This window comes from Sminthopsis crassicaudata, chromosome 1 (genome assembly GCF_048593235.1).
Source record: "Sminthopsis crassicaudata isolate SCR6 chromosome 1, ASM4859323v1, whole genome shotgun sequence".
Classification (NCBI taxonomy): Eukaryota; Metazoa; Chordata; class Mammalia; order Dasyuromorphia; family Dasyuridae; genus Sminthopsis; species Sminthopsis crassicaudata.
This window is the reverse complement of record NC_133617.1, coordinates 167,894,762-167,910,204: the sequence shown is the minus strand read 5'-3', so window position 1 is coordinate 167,910,204 and position 15,443 is coordinate 167,894,762. Positions and strand designations below refer to the sequence as shown.

The window sequence follows — 15,443 nt, the reverse complement described above, 5'->3', positions numbered from 1 at the left end:
TATTATCTATAGGACAAAAGATTGTAGAATGATTTTACGGTCAAATATTATGGACACCAACAAAGGTTGATTTTACCTTCAAGACAAAAGAATCTAATGTTATAAATTTCTCTAAGAGCTACCACATTGTAGATAAAAATGGAAGTGTAATATTATGAAAAGTTTGTTTGGTTTTTCAACCTAGTTGTCAAAATATTATGTCAGCCCAAATAAGAATTATGCCTTACATAAGACATGGAATTTGTTTGCATATTAGATTGCTTTACTGGACAAAAATTGGTTGTCATGTAGAAGAAAATAAGCAATAAGGAAAGAGAACTACATAACAGATCTTTTAAGAAAAAAATTGTTTCTCCATTCTGAGAAAGTTAGAGCTGTCAGAAAACTATATTTCCTTCTCCATGATAAACTATCCAACTCCCCTCAATATCTATTCCAAAACTCCATTCCACTATCCTCCTTCTCAATAAATATCCTTTTAAAAAAAAAAAAAATTGAAATCTCAAAATTTATTTTTCTTCCCAATTTCATACTTCAAATCTCCTCAAAATTATTCTCCATTCTTAGCTCAATGGTATCAAGTCTTAAGAGAGGAAGAGGTAGTCTAGTTTCCATTTCAAAGCCAGATCCTTTACTTGTGCCCTTTATTCCATTCCCTCACTTCTTCCAGCAGTTTGGTCCCTGTAATCTACTTTCCCCCCCAATGACCCATTTCTTTTTATACACTAGATCCTTTCTGCTCAGATCGTCTCAATTCTGAAAAAACAAAACACCTTCATCTGACTCTGAACTTCTTTCAAGTTATCATCTAATATCTTGCTTCTACTTCATATCCAACTGGGAGAGGGAAGGAAGATGGAGAGGGAGAGGAGTTTCCTTGGCTTTATTTTCTCACTGTCACTTTTCAACTCCTTGCAACCCAATTTCCAATCCTATCACTAAACAAACTGCTCTTTCAATCACTGATCTCTTGAAATCAAGCTTAATTTTGCTACTAAACAATTATTCATGACTATAAGCAGAGGTTCTTAAGCTTTTTTTGTGTGTGCCATGGGCTCTAATGAAGCCTATGGACCCTTTTTAGTACAGCATTATTAAAATGTATACAGGATTGCAAAAGAAGCCAATTATAATTTTTTTTAAAAATTCATGAACCCCAAAAGTTAAGAACCCTGGATTTAGATGGATCTGAAAGATTATGCCATCTACACACAAATATCTCAAAAATTAATAACCCATTAAAGTATGTTTAAAAATAACTTTTAAATTAGGAACTTAAGTAAAGATCATCAAATAAATCCACATCTCTGAAGTTAATGATCTCTTACTGCCAAATCTTAAGGCTGTTTCCAAGTCTTCATCTTACTCTGAGTGCCGAGTTCTGCAGCATTTGACATCATGGACCTTTTGAACAGTCTCTCTTCTCTGATCTCTACCCTTCCCTGCCTGACTCAATCCTTCTCAATATACTCTGGCACTTTACCACAGCCCTGCTTCTTTTTTCTCTGGGTGATTTCTGCAGCCTTCACTGGTCTAATTATCATCTCTATGCAGAAGACTCCAAAATGTACACATTTTCCCACACATTTCTTCCTCAGGTTCAGTCTCACATCTCCAGTTGCCTGCTGGGAAACTTCACAGGTTTAAGAAAGGACTTCTTGTTCTTATTCTCCAAAAGTATTCCCTATTTCCACTGGATACCACTATTCTCAGTCACTTAGCTTTATAAGCTTGGGGTCAGCTTTTTCCAACTCTTCCTCTAATGCTAACTTCTCCCTTAAGCCTCACAGCCACTATGTGGTGGTTAATGCAGATGAGAGATTGAAAGGTCACAAAAACTTAAGAGGCAAGAAGTAACTTGGAGTCATCCTGATTCCAAGTCTTGTGGGTCTTAATGATTAGGTAGAAAGATTAGGGATTTTTCAGGGGCCTGGGTAAACATTCCAGCTCTGCTACTTTTAAGTTGTGTGACTTCAAACAAGTCACTTAGTTCTCTGGACCTCAACTTCTTCATCTCTAAATGAGGCAAGGATAGATGACTTTTGAGATTCCTACCAACCCTAACTCTGTGATGAAAGAAGGACAGTGACTTAGTTTCTTCCCACATGTTTATAATTACACGTGTATTTGTAATGTAAGCATAATTCAGAGCTTTCTTTGGGATTTAAATTTTAAACTGCCAAGAACAGCTAAACTAGCTACCACTCTCTCCTGGTAGTAATTACCTAAAGTGAGGTCTAACAGAACCTGATAGATTAGTCTTTGTGGAAGGAAGAAAGAAATGGATAAACAGGTTCTCTTCTCTTTTGGCTGAAATGGAGCTGAAGTTTGATTTTATCCAGGTTTTTAATCATGCATGCTAATGTTCCTCTTCACTGCCATGGTTAGTAAAATTGTCTCTTGCTGAGTCTCTGGTTGCTAAGTCTACAAACATATAATAACAACAAACTTTGAATGAGGTAATGGAAATGTAGACTTCTGACAAGCCAATTAAATTAACCTCATTAGAAAGCACTTGACACACTTAAACTGTGAAACCCTTGCTCTGATGGTTCTAAAAGTCTGAGAAACAGCAACATTAACATTCCTTCTTTTTAGTCAGAGATTATTTATTTAGACTATAGTCAATGGATCTGATTGTCTTTAATGGTCCTAAAGTATTCTCTGTGTCTGGGTCAAAATGTTCATTTGTAAAAAGGGATGGGCAAATTTCTACATATGGGATTTTATACATATATATATATATATATATATATACACACACACACAAGTGATAAAAGAAATCAAATCATTACCTTATTAAATTTCTCATTTCCTTTTCTGCCCAAGTCTGTACCATTTTTCTGGGGTTTCCTTTACAATATCCATGACGAAACCTGAAAAATATAAGGAACTCATTATAGTTTCATCTTAAAATCTATAGGCACATTCTAATATCTGATGTACACAACCAAAATGAAACAAACTTTAAAGTAATTAAAACTCACCTGAATTCCCCACTTACATACTTATCCCTATCCTTGAACACCAAAATTGAAGTTTTATAAATCTTGATTGCTCTGTTCTCTCCATCTGTTGTACTGGCATGATACACATTAGCCTAATGTAATCAAAAGCAAAACGTACATGATTGAAATCCTGTGTGAAGTAGAACATTTAACTTTTTTGTGAATTTTCTGCTCTCAAAGATGGAAAATAATTAACTTTTTTGGAATATAGTGTAAAAATTCAATATGCAAATATAAACCAAACCCTTCAAAAGATTTAAATTAGAATGTGTGATAAAAAGATATTTAAATTTATTTGATCATTCATTCTAAAAAACATTAGGCATCCAGTTGTGCTGAGCATTGTGCTGGGATCTCAGAAGAAATATCATTTGAGGTTAAAACACACACACACTGACTTCTTGGAAAAAAAAATACAAATAATTATAGTAAAACAACACTACTAAATAAATGTATTAGATATAAAAACATAGTGAAGACTGAAGGTGATGGTCATCATCAACAAGGACTATTAGGGAAAGTATATGAGGGAGATGACATGATTTATATAATAGATAAAATAAAATACAATGGAATAAGTAAAATAAAATAAATAAGAAATGCAGTGGAAATTGACAAGCAAAGAGAAAGAAAGAGCATTTTAGTCATAGGAAAGAGCAGAAACAAAGGCAAAGTACTGAAAAAATATACGGCATGTTCAGAAAATGGATAGGAATTCCATTTGGCAAGTAATGAGAGAAGGAAGGGTCTTAACAGGAGTTTAAATTTTATTTGGTGGGCCATAAGGAGCTATTGAAAACTCTAAGCAGAGGAATGATAACTAGCTGGTACCCAGATTATTCTGAGCAATAGAAGTATGGACTAGACTAGGTAAAGAGTAGAAATGGAAACAACTGTCAAGAAAATATTGCAATTAATTCAAGAATGTCATAATGAAGGACTATCTTAGGTGATAAATAGCACAAGAACAGAGAATACATGAGAAAAAAAAATCAATAGAATCAAGTAATGGTTTGCATACAACTGAAAAAGAGAAAAGTCAAAGATAACAAAAATAGAATTCACATTTGCAAAATGTTTTAAAGTTCTTAAAGAACTTTTCTCACAATTCTATGAGATAAGCAAAAAGATGTTTCTAATACAGAAGATTGAGTGAATAATGATATTACTGACAGAATTAAATCAGGAAAAAAATCCCGATTTAGTTATAAACTGAGTTTAGGACCTGTTTAGTTTAAGATGATGAGAAATTCAGTTATAGAAGTTCTGTATAAATATACTGTTTTTCATCCTTCATTTGTGAAGAGGAACAATGACATCATGGGATGATATCCTGGACTTAAGTGACGCAGAATTACATAGAGTTATCAGTCTCACTCTCTTAGATTAGAACTGTCAAAGGTGATGGGTTGGGATGCAGTGGACCTTGGTATCTCCCATGTCTGACCATGTTCTAAATATTCCACAGAGTCTGCTTCAACCATCTTCATGGTGTTTGGAACAAACTGTTCTAATCTATCTGTTCATTCTGTGGTGGGAGTCCTCATATGGTTGGAGTAGATTATCCCCCTAATTCACCAAAAGGACTGAGGTCTGTTGGTTACCCTCAACCTATTTTAGCCCATCTGACAAGGCAATTGTAATGAAGTATGCTTGCTGCACAAGCTACAGCTTCTTGGAGCCACATGAACTTAAGAGCCAAGTTCATGAAGAATAAGGACAAAAAAAAAAAAAAAAAAAAGGGACTAAATTTAGCCATTTGGAAGTTATTAGTGATCTCTAAAATCGCAGGGCAAGATAGTGAATAAAAATAGCAATCTAGTGTTTGACAAAACCAACTTTTGGGATAAGAATTCATTATTTGACAAAAACTGCTGGGAAAACTGGAAATTAGTATGGCAGAAACTAGGCATGGACCTACATTTAACACCACATACTAAGATAAGACCAAAATGGGTCCATGATTTAGGCATAAAGAATGAGATCATAAATAAATTAGAGGAACATAGGATAGTTTACCTCCCAGACTTGTGGAGGAGGAAGGAATTTGATCTCTAAAATACCAATTTGAAACGAATGCTTTAAGAAGCAAATGGACTGAGTAGCTTACTATCAAAAAAAACCCAAAAATCTCAACTTCTGGGACAAGCCTTCCACTACCAAGCAAGAACTGTTGGCAAAACTGGAAAGCAGTGCAGCAGAAAATTTTCAAGTTCAGACCATCATCTCACACTCTAATTTCTACATGGATACTTGAACTAGATATAAACAAATAAAAACTTTTTTTATATATTTTTTAATGCAAAGGAAATACTTTTCCCATTTATGGATAAGGGGAAAACTCATGACAAGTATATAGAAAGGACCATATGAGATAAAATGGGCAACTTTATATAAGATAAAAAGTTTGGTACAAACAAAATTAATGTAATTAAAATTAGAATGAAAAGTTCACTGGAAAAGAAAATCTTTGCAGCAAAGATTTGTCTCTATCTAACAAAGGTCTAATACCCAAGATATAATGAATGGATTCAAGTCTATAAGAATGACACCCATTCCCTAATAGGTAAGTGGTCAAAAGATATAAATAGGCAATTCTCACAGGAAAAAATTATGAAAAACTATATAAAAATGCTGCAAGCCTCTAATTTAAAATTTTCACGTTAAAACAAAGCTGAAGTTTTACATCATATCTATCAGATTAGAGAAATAAGAGAAAAAGATGTGGAACTATACTTAAAAACAATCATTAAACTGCATAGCCTTTGATCCAGTTATATTACTATGCCTATTCTTTGGAAAAGTCAAAGAATTTATTATGTTAAAAAACCATGTAAGGCAACTCTTTTTGATAATAAAGAACTGGAAAGCAAGTCCAATGACTGGAGAAAAGCAGAACAAATTAAGGTATATGAATATATAGTATGGTGCACAAGAAACCACAAAAGAGATTGATTTCAGACAAACCTAGGAAAATTTGCATGAACCAATGTTGAGTGACATGAACAAAAACCTGCACATTTATACAAGAAAATAAAATGTTAAATTTATTGTGTATTTGAAAGCTGCTCATGAGGCAGATTTATAGCATTGTGTACAACCCTATTCTGCTTTGTACATAGAAATACCCATCTTACTTCGTGTTAAGTTCAGAATTAAAAAAAAAAAAAAAAAAAAAAAAAAAAAGCAAACAACAAAAAACATAGGCGTGTTAAAAGTGGAAAACAGTTTGCAAAGGAGTGAGGAAAAACTGGACAGTACAGATTTATTAGGTAAAAACAATTTTTCAAGGAATTTCCAGTAAAGAAAAGGAAAGAAATATCTGGATGGGCTTTTTTTTTTAAGGTTAGGAAGACCTGAATAGATCTACAAATGGAAAGAAGGAGACAAACAAGTACAGAAACATATTTAGAGTTAATGAGAGTCTTTGATAAAGGGAAGGAATGCTGAAACAAGGTCCTGGAAATGAGAAGGAATAAGATAAATAATATAAGTAGAGGTATTAAATAATGAGAAATAAGATTATTTTCTTTTCTGTGACTTTTCTTGGCCATACAAAGTACTCATTAACCATCCCAAATAATGTCACTAAATACTATTTGGAACTTTGCTCTTTGTTCCATAAGTCTACATTTTCTCCTAGAGAGAGAAAACTCCTTGATAGTAAGGGCCAACATGGTACCTACTACCGGACCAGGGCATTCAAACACTTAAAATGAATTATTGTGGACAGAATGAATATTTAGACTCTCACGAAAATTCAGTACAACAATAGCAACTTAAAGAAAAATTTAAAGAAAAAATGTGGATGCCACCTGAACTGTGCCGATTTACAGTCATTAATAAAGTACTTAGCTTTTCTGGCTTGGTAGGTATTTTCAAATTTATCCTTAGTTTGCAAGAGACATGAATATTTCATTTTATCTTGCCGCTGGTCTACAGTGATCACTATAGATACTGGGTACTAGAGTGAACTTGTAATATGAAAATGGAGGGAAATTAAAACAGTAAAATATACTTTCAAAAAAGAAACTAATTGAGAAACTTTCAAAAAAGAAACCCCCCCATTCAACTAGATAACATTCAAACTTATATAAATGTTTAAAGTAAGCTTTTACTTAAGTTAAAGTAACTTATTTCCTTTACATCTGAACCCCGAGGAGGTTTTATCATCATCAGAGATTCCTACAGTTGACTTGTATAATAAATTTCATTGTAAGTTACTTTTCCAGAGAAATAGTTTTATTCTTTAAAAAAAAGGAAACAAATTACGACTTTGTTTCCTTTCATATGCGTGGATAAAGAGAGAAGAAAAATCACTCTTGGGAAATAGTCTAATTCCTATTTTCCTAGTAACTGGCCTGAGCAGGAATCAGGTACTTTGCCAGTCAGATGACAATGAGCCAATATACTGTCAACCACCACCCAGTATCAAATTCTGTTACGGAGATTGGGATAGTATAAAAGCATAATTCATGACTATAATTGTCTACCTCTTCGTACCTATCAATATGGCCAATTTTTACTACTTGGCAAATAAATACTTTATCCTAAAAACAAAATCCATTCAGTTTCTAGGAAAAAAAAAAAAAACAAAAAACAAACAGAAATATTTAGCTTTCCAAAAACAAAACTTACTTCTTTTCCTGTGCTGATGCAACCATTTATTTGTGATATGACTCCTCTACTTAACATCTTGAACAAAGTTATTCGAGTTCTTGAATCTAGCACCTTCAAGAAAAAAATGAAGAAAATTAAGAAATCAAAAAGTTTGATTTACCCGAGCTCAAATATAATTTTGTTAAAACTACATAAAGCAAGAACTGAAATAAACTGTATTTCTGTACTAGGTATAGTAAAATAAAATTCATTCTTACACTACCTCTATTTTCTCAAATTTATCTAGACATAATGTGAGACCAGGACCAGAATAATTAGCAAGTGAATGGCCTTATTCAGTCACAGAGGTCAAAGTTATCCATTCATCAAAATTGAAATTAGGAAATTGAGTGGATAGATAATGGGTTTTTCCATAAAATCAGAATACTAAATTCAGCCAGAGAACTCAGAGGCATCTTTTGCTTTATCAACCCTTCCCCTATGATCCTTCTAGGCAACTATTATAGCTGAACATTTTCTATACAAGATTAAGCATTTATTCAACATATATTTATTAATGTGTATGATGCTCTATGACCATTGTGGCTAAATCAGATTCTCTGCCATTATGGTGAAATCTTATCAGAACCTTCATTTTAGGGAAGGATCCTATACAAGCCATCTCTGATTCTACCTTTAATATCCTTTTTCAGCTGCCTCCTGACAGCTCCTGTGAGTTCAGTTTCCCCTTGATAAATTCTTTCCAGAATTTCCATTTTGGAGAAGGGCCCCAGACTAGGAAAATCTGATTCTTCAGATTTGGCCACCAAGCTTCTTCACTTGATGTCCCCTGACATCATTCCTAGTCGCTTTGCTCTCATTCTCCCTTCCCCTCCCCCGGGGTTGGGAGTTAAGTGACTTGCCCAGGGCCACACAGCTAGTTAAGTGTTTGAGACCACATTTGAACTCGAGTCCTCCTGAATTCAAGGCTGGTGCTCTATCCACTGCATGCCACCGCTTTGCTCTCATTAATCAGTTCTTTTCAGGACCTCCATTTGAGGAAAGATCAACTATCCCTCATTTCCAGATTTAGCCACCATATCTCCTTGAAGTTACTACCTCCCTACATAAGTATACAGGATGTTCCAAAGTCAGTGTAGTTTTAAGCTATAGCGGCTATAGCTTAAAACTGCATCAAAATGTACATGTGTGTATATGTGTTAACTATAAAGCCAAAGGTCATTCCCCAAGATGTAAATGATCAAAAGGTATCAGCAAACAGTTCTCAAAAGAAAAATTGTAAACTAAACAACTATATGAAAGAATATTCCAAATCATTAACAAAAGAAATTCAATAACCAAGATTTCAACTCATTCCCTGAAAACTGGTATTAATGGGAAATGAAGAAAAGCCAATTTTGGAAAAACATAGGCATACCAGTGTGTTCTTGGTGGATCTGTGAATCAGTATAATCATTTTAAAAAACAAGTTGGAATTATGCCAATAAAGTGAGAAAAATGTTCATATCATTTGACCAAGAGGCCCTTGATGAGAAAAGTCCTCAAAGACATCAAAAGATTTACAGTGACATTCTTCATGATAGCAAATTGGAAACAAAGATATCTATTGACTAGGGAATTCTAAACAAATCATGATACATAAATATAATGGAATATTGTTGTGCTTAATATGATGAAGTAGGTAAAGATCTACACAACTAATACAATGTAAAGTAAGTAATGCCAAGAAAACAATATACATGATTACAATGTGAATGCTAATCATCACAATAAATCAAAAAAATGAATGTAGCAAAATTGCAAATAAGCATGGCTCCAAAGAAAATAGGATATCTCCAAGATGCATATTTTCAGACTTTTATAATATACTAATTAGTTTTGCTGATGTTGTTAATGATTTTTTTTAAAAAGCTATCAATAAAAATTATTTCTAAAAAGAAAACAGCAGAAATCTTCATTCAAAACATTTAAAAATCATACCTGTTCCACAGTTGCTCTGTCTGCCTTATCTTTAACCCGATACCTAACCAAAAGCAAAAAAAAAAAACACCTGAATATACATGTAATGTCATAAATGGATGTCATATTTTTATGAAATAAAAACTAAATAGAAAAGAAACCCAAATGATTTCATTGCTTCATTAAAAAACCCTTATACATAGGGAGGCTTATGTTTCTCTCATTTCCAAGTTCTCCTATACACATCTTCCTTCAGTTTGCCTTCTAATACTTCCCTTTACTGTCACTCTCTTACAAGGAACAGAGGGAAAAGACTGAACTTTAAGTCAGAAGACCACAGTTCTAATCCGAGCTCTCACTTTTCTATATCACTTTGGGCAAAATTTAAATTTTCTGGGACTTGGTCTCGTCACCTCTAAGCAAAATGGTTGAAATAGATGATCTCTAAGGTCCCTTCCAACTTTAGAGTGAACTTTACAATCCCACAAAGGCAAGAATTCTAAGAAAAAAAAAGGAAAAAAGCTGATCCCACAACTTAGAGAAATCCTGATTAATCTTCCTTAAAACACAACGTTTTAACGAGATCAAGTAGCTAGAATTTATAGAGACATCTGGACTTTTTACAAATAGTACATAATATTATTAAGATCAGGTAATTTTAGTAAGCATTTGAATGTCTGCAGTAGATGTAGTGAAAGACTTGAAGTCACCAAAAGCCAAACTTAACAATCACTTATCTCAGGCTACTTTTCTCATCTATAAAATGATTAAATTCCTCTATTATCTATTTTATAAGATTGCTGATATGGAGCTCTGCAAACTTGTTAAGTGTTTTCCAAATCTCAGAGGGCTAATTAATGCTAGCTATTACTATGGAGTTCAATTAGATAAACAATGATGTCCTTTCAACTCTAGACCTATGATCATTACATGTAACGAGCTGTCGTCTCCAGAAGCTGCCGGATTGCTCTCTGGGAAGAGATCTGCTGTGTCTACTCAAATCCTTAAGACAGATTCTTCTTCCAGTAGTGAACCGTTGTCCCCAGGCAGTTGCTGTTAACTCTTGTCCTTAGAAGTGACTTCCCTTCCTGCAGAGAGCCCCGTCAGGCCTGATGTAATGCAGAGAGTCTTCTTCTTTCTCTGAGAGTCCTCTCTTTTATTCTCCCAGAGAATGGGCGTGGGATAATGCAAGGGCTTCTGGGAAGAACCACCCCAGCCAATGGGCTTGCTCCTTCTATCAAGTCAACCTGAGTTCTCACCTTGTAATTGTCCAGAAAACCTGAATTCTCACCTTGTCACCATCCAGACAACCTCAGTTCTCACCTAGTAATCCCAACATCTCCCCCTTTCTTTTGATTTAGAACATAGGACAGTCATGACCTTGAAACATAAATCCATCAATATGGGAAGTATTGCAGATAATTACATAAATTACATAAGCACATAGTAACATAGTAACATAACACATGCTAGAAGTATATAACATAATCATAATCATAAATTGAAAATTTATAAATGTCCATAAGTCCATTGTCCATTATTCTCATCTTGTGTGAGGAAGTCCAATGATTCCTGCTGGTTTTTAAGTTCTTTAACAGTCTTCTTATTATCCATGCTCTTTCAGTGTCAGATGTTTCTTAGATCTTCTCCTTTATTTTGAGGTCTTTCTCTTTTTCTGTCTCTCTCTGATGGACAAGCCAAATATGACTTGTTGGCACCCATCTGATTCCTTCTCCTGCTGAAGAAATACAAGCAAACCCTCTCTCCCAGGCAGTTAACCTATCTAATTACATTCTATTTACCACTTTCTAAATCTCTTCTCATCATCTGGCAATTACATTGGAATTGTTTGCACTGGACACAGCCCTGTTGGTTTAAAAGGCCTGTATTCTCCCCAAGTGTAATCCATTTTTGCAATCTGATTGCCTTTTGGTTGACTGATTGGGTAATCCCTTTCTGCCATGTGATTGCTTCTCTGCTGGTTGATCAAATCAGAGTCCTGACCTTCTAAAGACTCTTTGGGTATAACATCAGCTGCCATCATGCCGCAAGTCTTTTTTGCCTGGGGCCCTGGACCTGGGCCCCTCATCCCATTTCCCTGAATTATTCTACACTCTGATGCCCAATGGAATCCTCTGTTGCATTTTGGACATGGGGTTTTAGGTCTTCTTTCACCCTGTCTTCTCACTGTATCTCCATACCTACACTGAGCTCTTAGATGTCCAATTTTTCCACATTGAAAACATCGCCGAGTTTCTCTAGAAGTCCCTTGCCAGGAGGGACCCTGTCTTTCCACATTCATCATTGTCCGGGTGTAAAAAGCATTTGTTCCCACTGTAGCACAGCTTCTTATGATCTCCTCTAAAGGAGCATCTTTATCTAATCCCCATATAATTCTTTTGCAAATCTCATTGGCATTTTCCTTAGCCAGATGTCTGGTCATTATTTCTGTAGCTGAATTTTCTCCAATAGTTCTTTTGACAGCAGTTTGCAAACGTCCCACAAAATCTGCAAAAGGTTCATTGGGACCTTGCTGTATTTTAGTGAAAGCCTCTCCACGATCTTTCTGTCCAGGAAGGACACCCCAAGCTTTTATTGCAGCCTTAGCAATTTGCTCATATATTGTCATGGTATAATTAATCTGTTCCGAATTCTCTCCATACCGACCTTCACCAGCCAAGTGCTCAAAAGTGAATTGTGTGTTAACTCCTATTTCCAAATTGCATCTGACTTGAATTTTACATAATTCATGAAATTCCGAAAGCCATAATAAATTTTCTCCAGGTTCCAGGCATATCCTTGCTATGGATTTCCAATCATTTGGGGTTAGGACTTCATAAGACAAACCATCTAGTAACATTTTAACATAAGCTGATGTAGCCCCATAAAAGGTACAACCTTTTTTCAAATCTTTAATTTTATTCAAATCTAAAGGTACATATCTTCTCCTTTTTTGACCTACAGAGTCAATATTTTCAATCACAGGATATGCATGTATAAAATCACTTATATCCTGTCCTTCTCTCTTAGCTTTAACCAATGCTTTTTCTAATCTTGTCATAGGCTTAGGCTGCTTCACAGGCAATTCTGTTTGTGTTTCTGCCTCTTCCTCTCCTCCTTCTTGCTCCACCCCTGAAGGGTTAATTGAGGGAGGAGATGGGAGGTGCTCCTGTTGCTGTTGCTCAGAATTGTACTTAACTTCATTGTTATCTGATTCATCCTTTTCACCTAGTTTAGTTGACACTTCCCCATTTTGCTCCTTCATCTCTTCCTTTAGAATAACATTGTTTAAAGCCAATTGGATTACATTGTATATATGAATTGTATCTTTGGAAATTGAGTTTGGCCTGGAATTGTAGTGTTCACCTAATTGCTTTCCTACTAATTCCCATTCATCTGGATCCAATTCTTCTTCCAGAGAAAAAGAAGGACATATAACCTTCACAGTTCTTAAAAGTTCACTAATCTCCTCTAAAATTATAATCAATCCTTGGCTTTTCATAACCTTGATGATGCTCTCTAAACATTTTCCTTGAACAGAAGGTGTTTGCCCCATTTCACTATAAGAGATTCCTGGTTTAGCCCTTAACAAGTTAAGTTCCTTATTTATCTATTAGCACGCTCACTTAATCTTTAACAAAGTTTCCTCGTTACTCACGGTTCTGGGTCAGAGAGACTGAGATCTAGATCAGAAGCTTTTCCACTGGAATCAGGACTGTGTCTGTCCCTGTTCGGGCGCCAAATTGCGAAGGTCTGGTCTAGCTCCTCTTGTCAGGATAAGCAAAAGTCCTTGCCCCACGTTGGGCACCAATTGTAACGAGCTGTCGTCTCCAGAAGCTGCCGGATCGCTCTCTGGGAAGAGATCTGCTGTGTCTACTCAAATCCTTAAGACAGATTCTTCTTCCAGTAATGAACCGTTGTCCCCAGGCAGTTGCTGTTAACTCTTGTCCTTAGAAGTGACTTCTCTTCCTGCAGAGAGCCCCGTCAGGCCTGATGTAATGCAGAGAGTCTTCTTCTTTCTCTGAGAGTCCTCTCTTTTATTCTCCCAGAGAATGGGCGTGGGATAATGCAAGGGCTTCTGGGAAGAACCACCCCAGCCAATGGGCTTGCTCCTTCTATCAAGTCAACCTGAGTTCTCACCTTGTAATTGTCCAGAAAACCTGAATTCTCACCTTGTCACCATCCAGACAACCTCAGTTCTCACCTAGTAATCCCAACAATTACATGTAATTAAGAATATTAAAAAATCATAATACATAAGTTTATGTGTTTCTTGGCCCTTTATTCAATACTTTTCACATGACAGCCTTATGAAAGATCAAATCTTATTCAAATCTAAAAAAATTAACTATTTCTAGGCAAAATATCTTTTTATTTGCCTGGCCTCAAAAGAATTTTTTTTTTTGAGGCAATTGATCGATTTCCCCAGGATCATACAACTAGAAGTATTAAGTGTTTGAGGCTGGATTTGAACTCAGGTCCTCCTGACTCCAGGGCCTGTGCTCTGTCCACTGTGTAATATAGCTGCCCCTCAACAATATTTAAGCTAATAAGATCATATTCAGCTAAACTTAACTACAAACACCATTCTAACTGATGAATTTCCTAACAGTTGTTCCTAGTTGGACAAAATAACAGTTTGAGTTATTCTGGTAGCAATACATAATCACACACACAGCATTTTTACACATCTCAGGATAGGCTATTTGAAAAGATAGCAAAGAATGGAAAAAGTGGGGTCTTATCTTGTAATTAAACAATAAATACTGAGGGAGGGAAGGAAGATGGATTACCCACAAGTCCATGAAAGGAAAGAATTTTAAGAACTCAAAAACTTAGATCTATAGCAGGTTTGAAAATTCTCAAAATATCACTTACATGTCTGCCTCCTTTTGCCTAGTCTTTTCAGTAACTTTATTTATAACAGAATCATCAAGATTAAGTTTATCTAAAAGAAAAATAAGAGGTGAAGATTAAAAAAAAGTTTTAATTTAGGAAAAAAAACACCAAATAACTTTTCTTTTTTGTTTCTATCTAAAACTGGTCAAATAATCCAAGATATCCCAGTCAATGGTCATGTCTGTATCTGAATCACTAAGTTAAAATGCTGCTTCTTCAAATTAGGCTACAAACATAAATAAGAATAAATTAGTAAAAGTATGATTTCAGGAAGAACTTCAACTACCATTCAATGCTAAAAGCAAAGGACTGGAGACAACCAAATCTATTAATCTATTTCTGAGAGAGAAGCAAGATCATATGGCATTTTTCAAAGATATATGCACAATAAGAGTTTTAATCAACATCTGAGACAGTGAAGACTTTTCAATGTTTAATTAAATACTGATTAGTCTAATGTTTGAGGAAAAACAGGAAGATAATAAAAATTGCATTCTAAAATTCTTAATATATTTGCAAAAAATTAAGCCCTAATTACTCCATCAAAACATTTTTACATGTACAGATTTTAACCAGAATATGTGAAATTTTATTGTTTCAAAATTACATGTGCTTCTATTATATCTGAACAAAAAAGAAAAGGGATGAAATTCTTTCTGGCTATTCTTAATTATAATTTGAATCTTACTTCCTTGTAAGCAATTAGTATCACTTGAATTCATCTCTTAGGCATTTACAAACTCACCTAGATTAATTTTATTCTCAAATTTTCTTAAGGCCTTGTCTGCTGGAGTTGACATTTTTGCCGAGTTAAAGTGGCTAGTCTGTCGGTTGGCCTAGAAGAAATATGGAAAACTTGCTTATAACACAAATAAAGTGGAATATTCAATTATTAGGACCCACAATTTGTTGGCATATATATAAGAAAGGATAGTGAACCATCAGTGAAGTTTTAAA

The 15,443-nt window shown here is 34.8% G+C and overlaps 1 protein-coding gene across 2 annotated transcripts in view; it reads right to left on the bottom strand.

Moving 5' to 3' along the window:
• RIOK1 (RIO kinase 1) overlaps positions 1–15,443 on the bottom strand; it is a 38,352-nt gene that overhangs the window by 16,212 nt on the left and 6,697 nt on the right. For both annotated transcript variants that reach the window (XM_074271104.1, XM_074271114.1), the window contains exons 3-8: positions 15,232–15,322; positions 14,466–14,535; positions 9,609–9,651; positions 7,647–7,739; positions 2,988–3,100; positions 2,796–2,876 (exon numbers count right to left, since the gene is read on the bottom strand). In XM_074271104.1, coding sequence (XP_074127205.1) covers positions 2,796–2,876; positions 2,988–3,100; positions 7,647–7,739; positions 9,609–9,651; positions 14,466–14,535; positions 15,232–15,322 — 491 coding nt within the window. The remainder of the gene's footprint in view (positions 1–2,795; positions 2,877–2,987; positions 3,101–7,646; positions 7,740–9,608; positions 9,652–14,465; positions 14,536–15,231; positions 15,323–15,443) is intronic.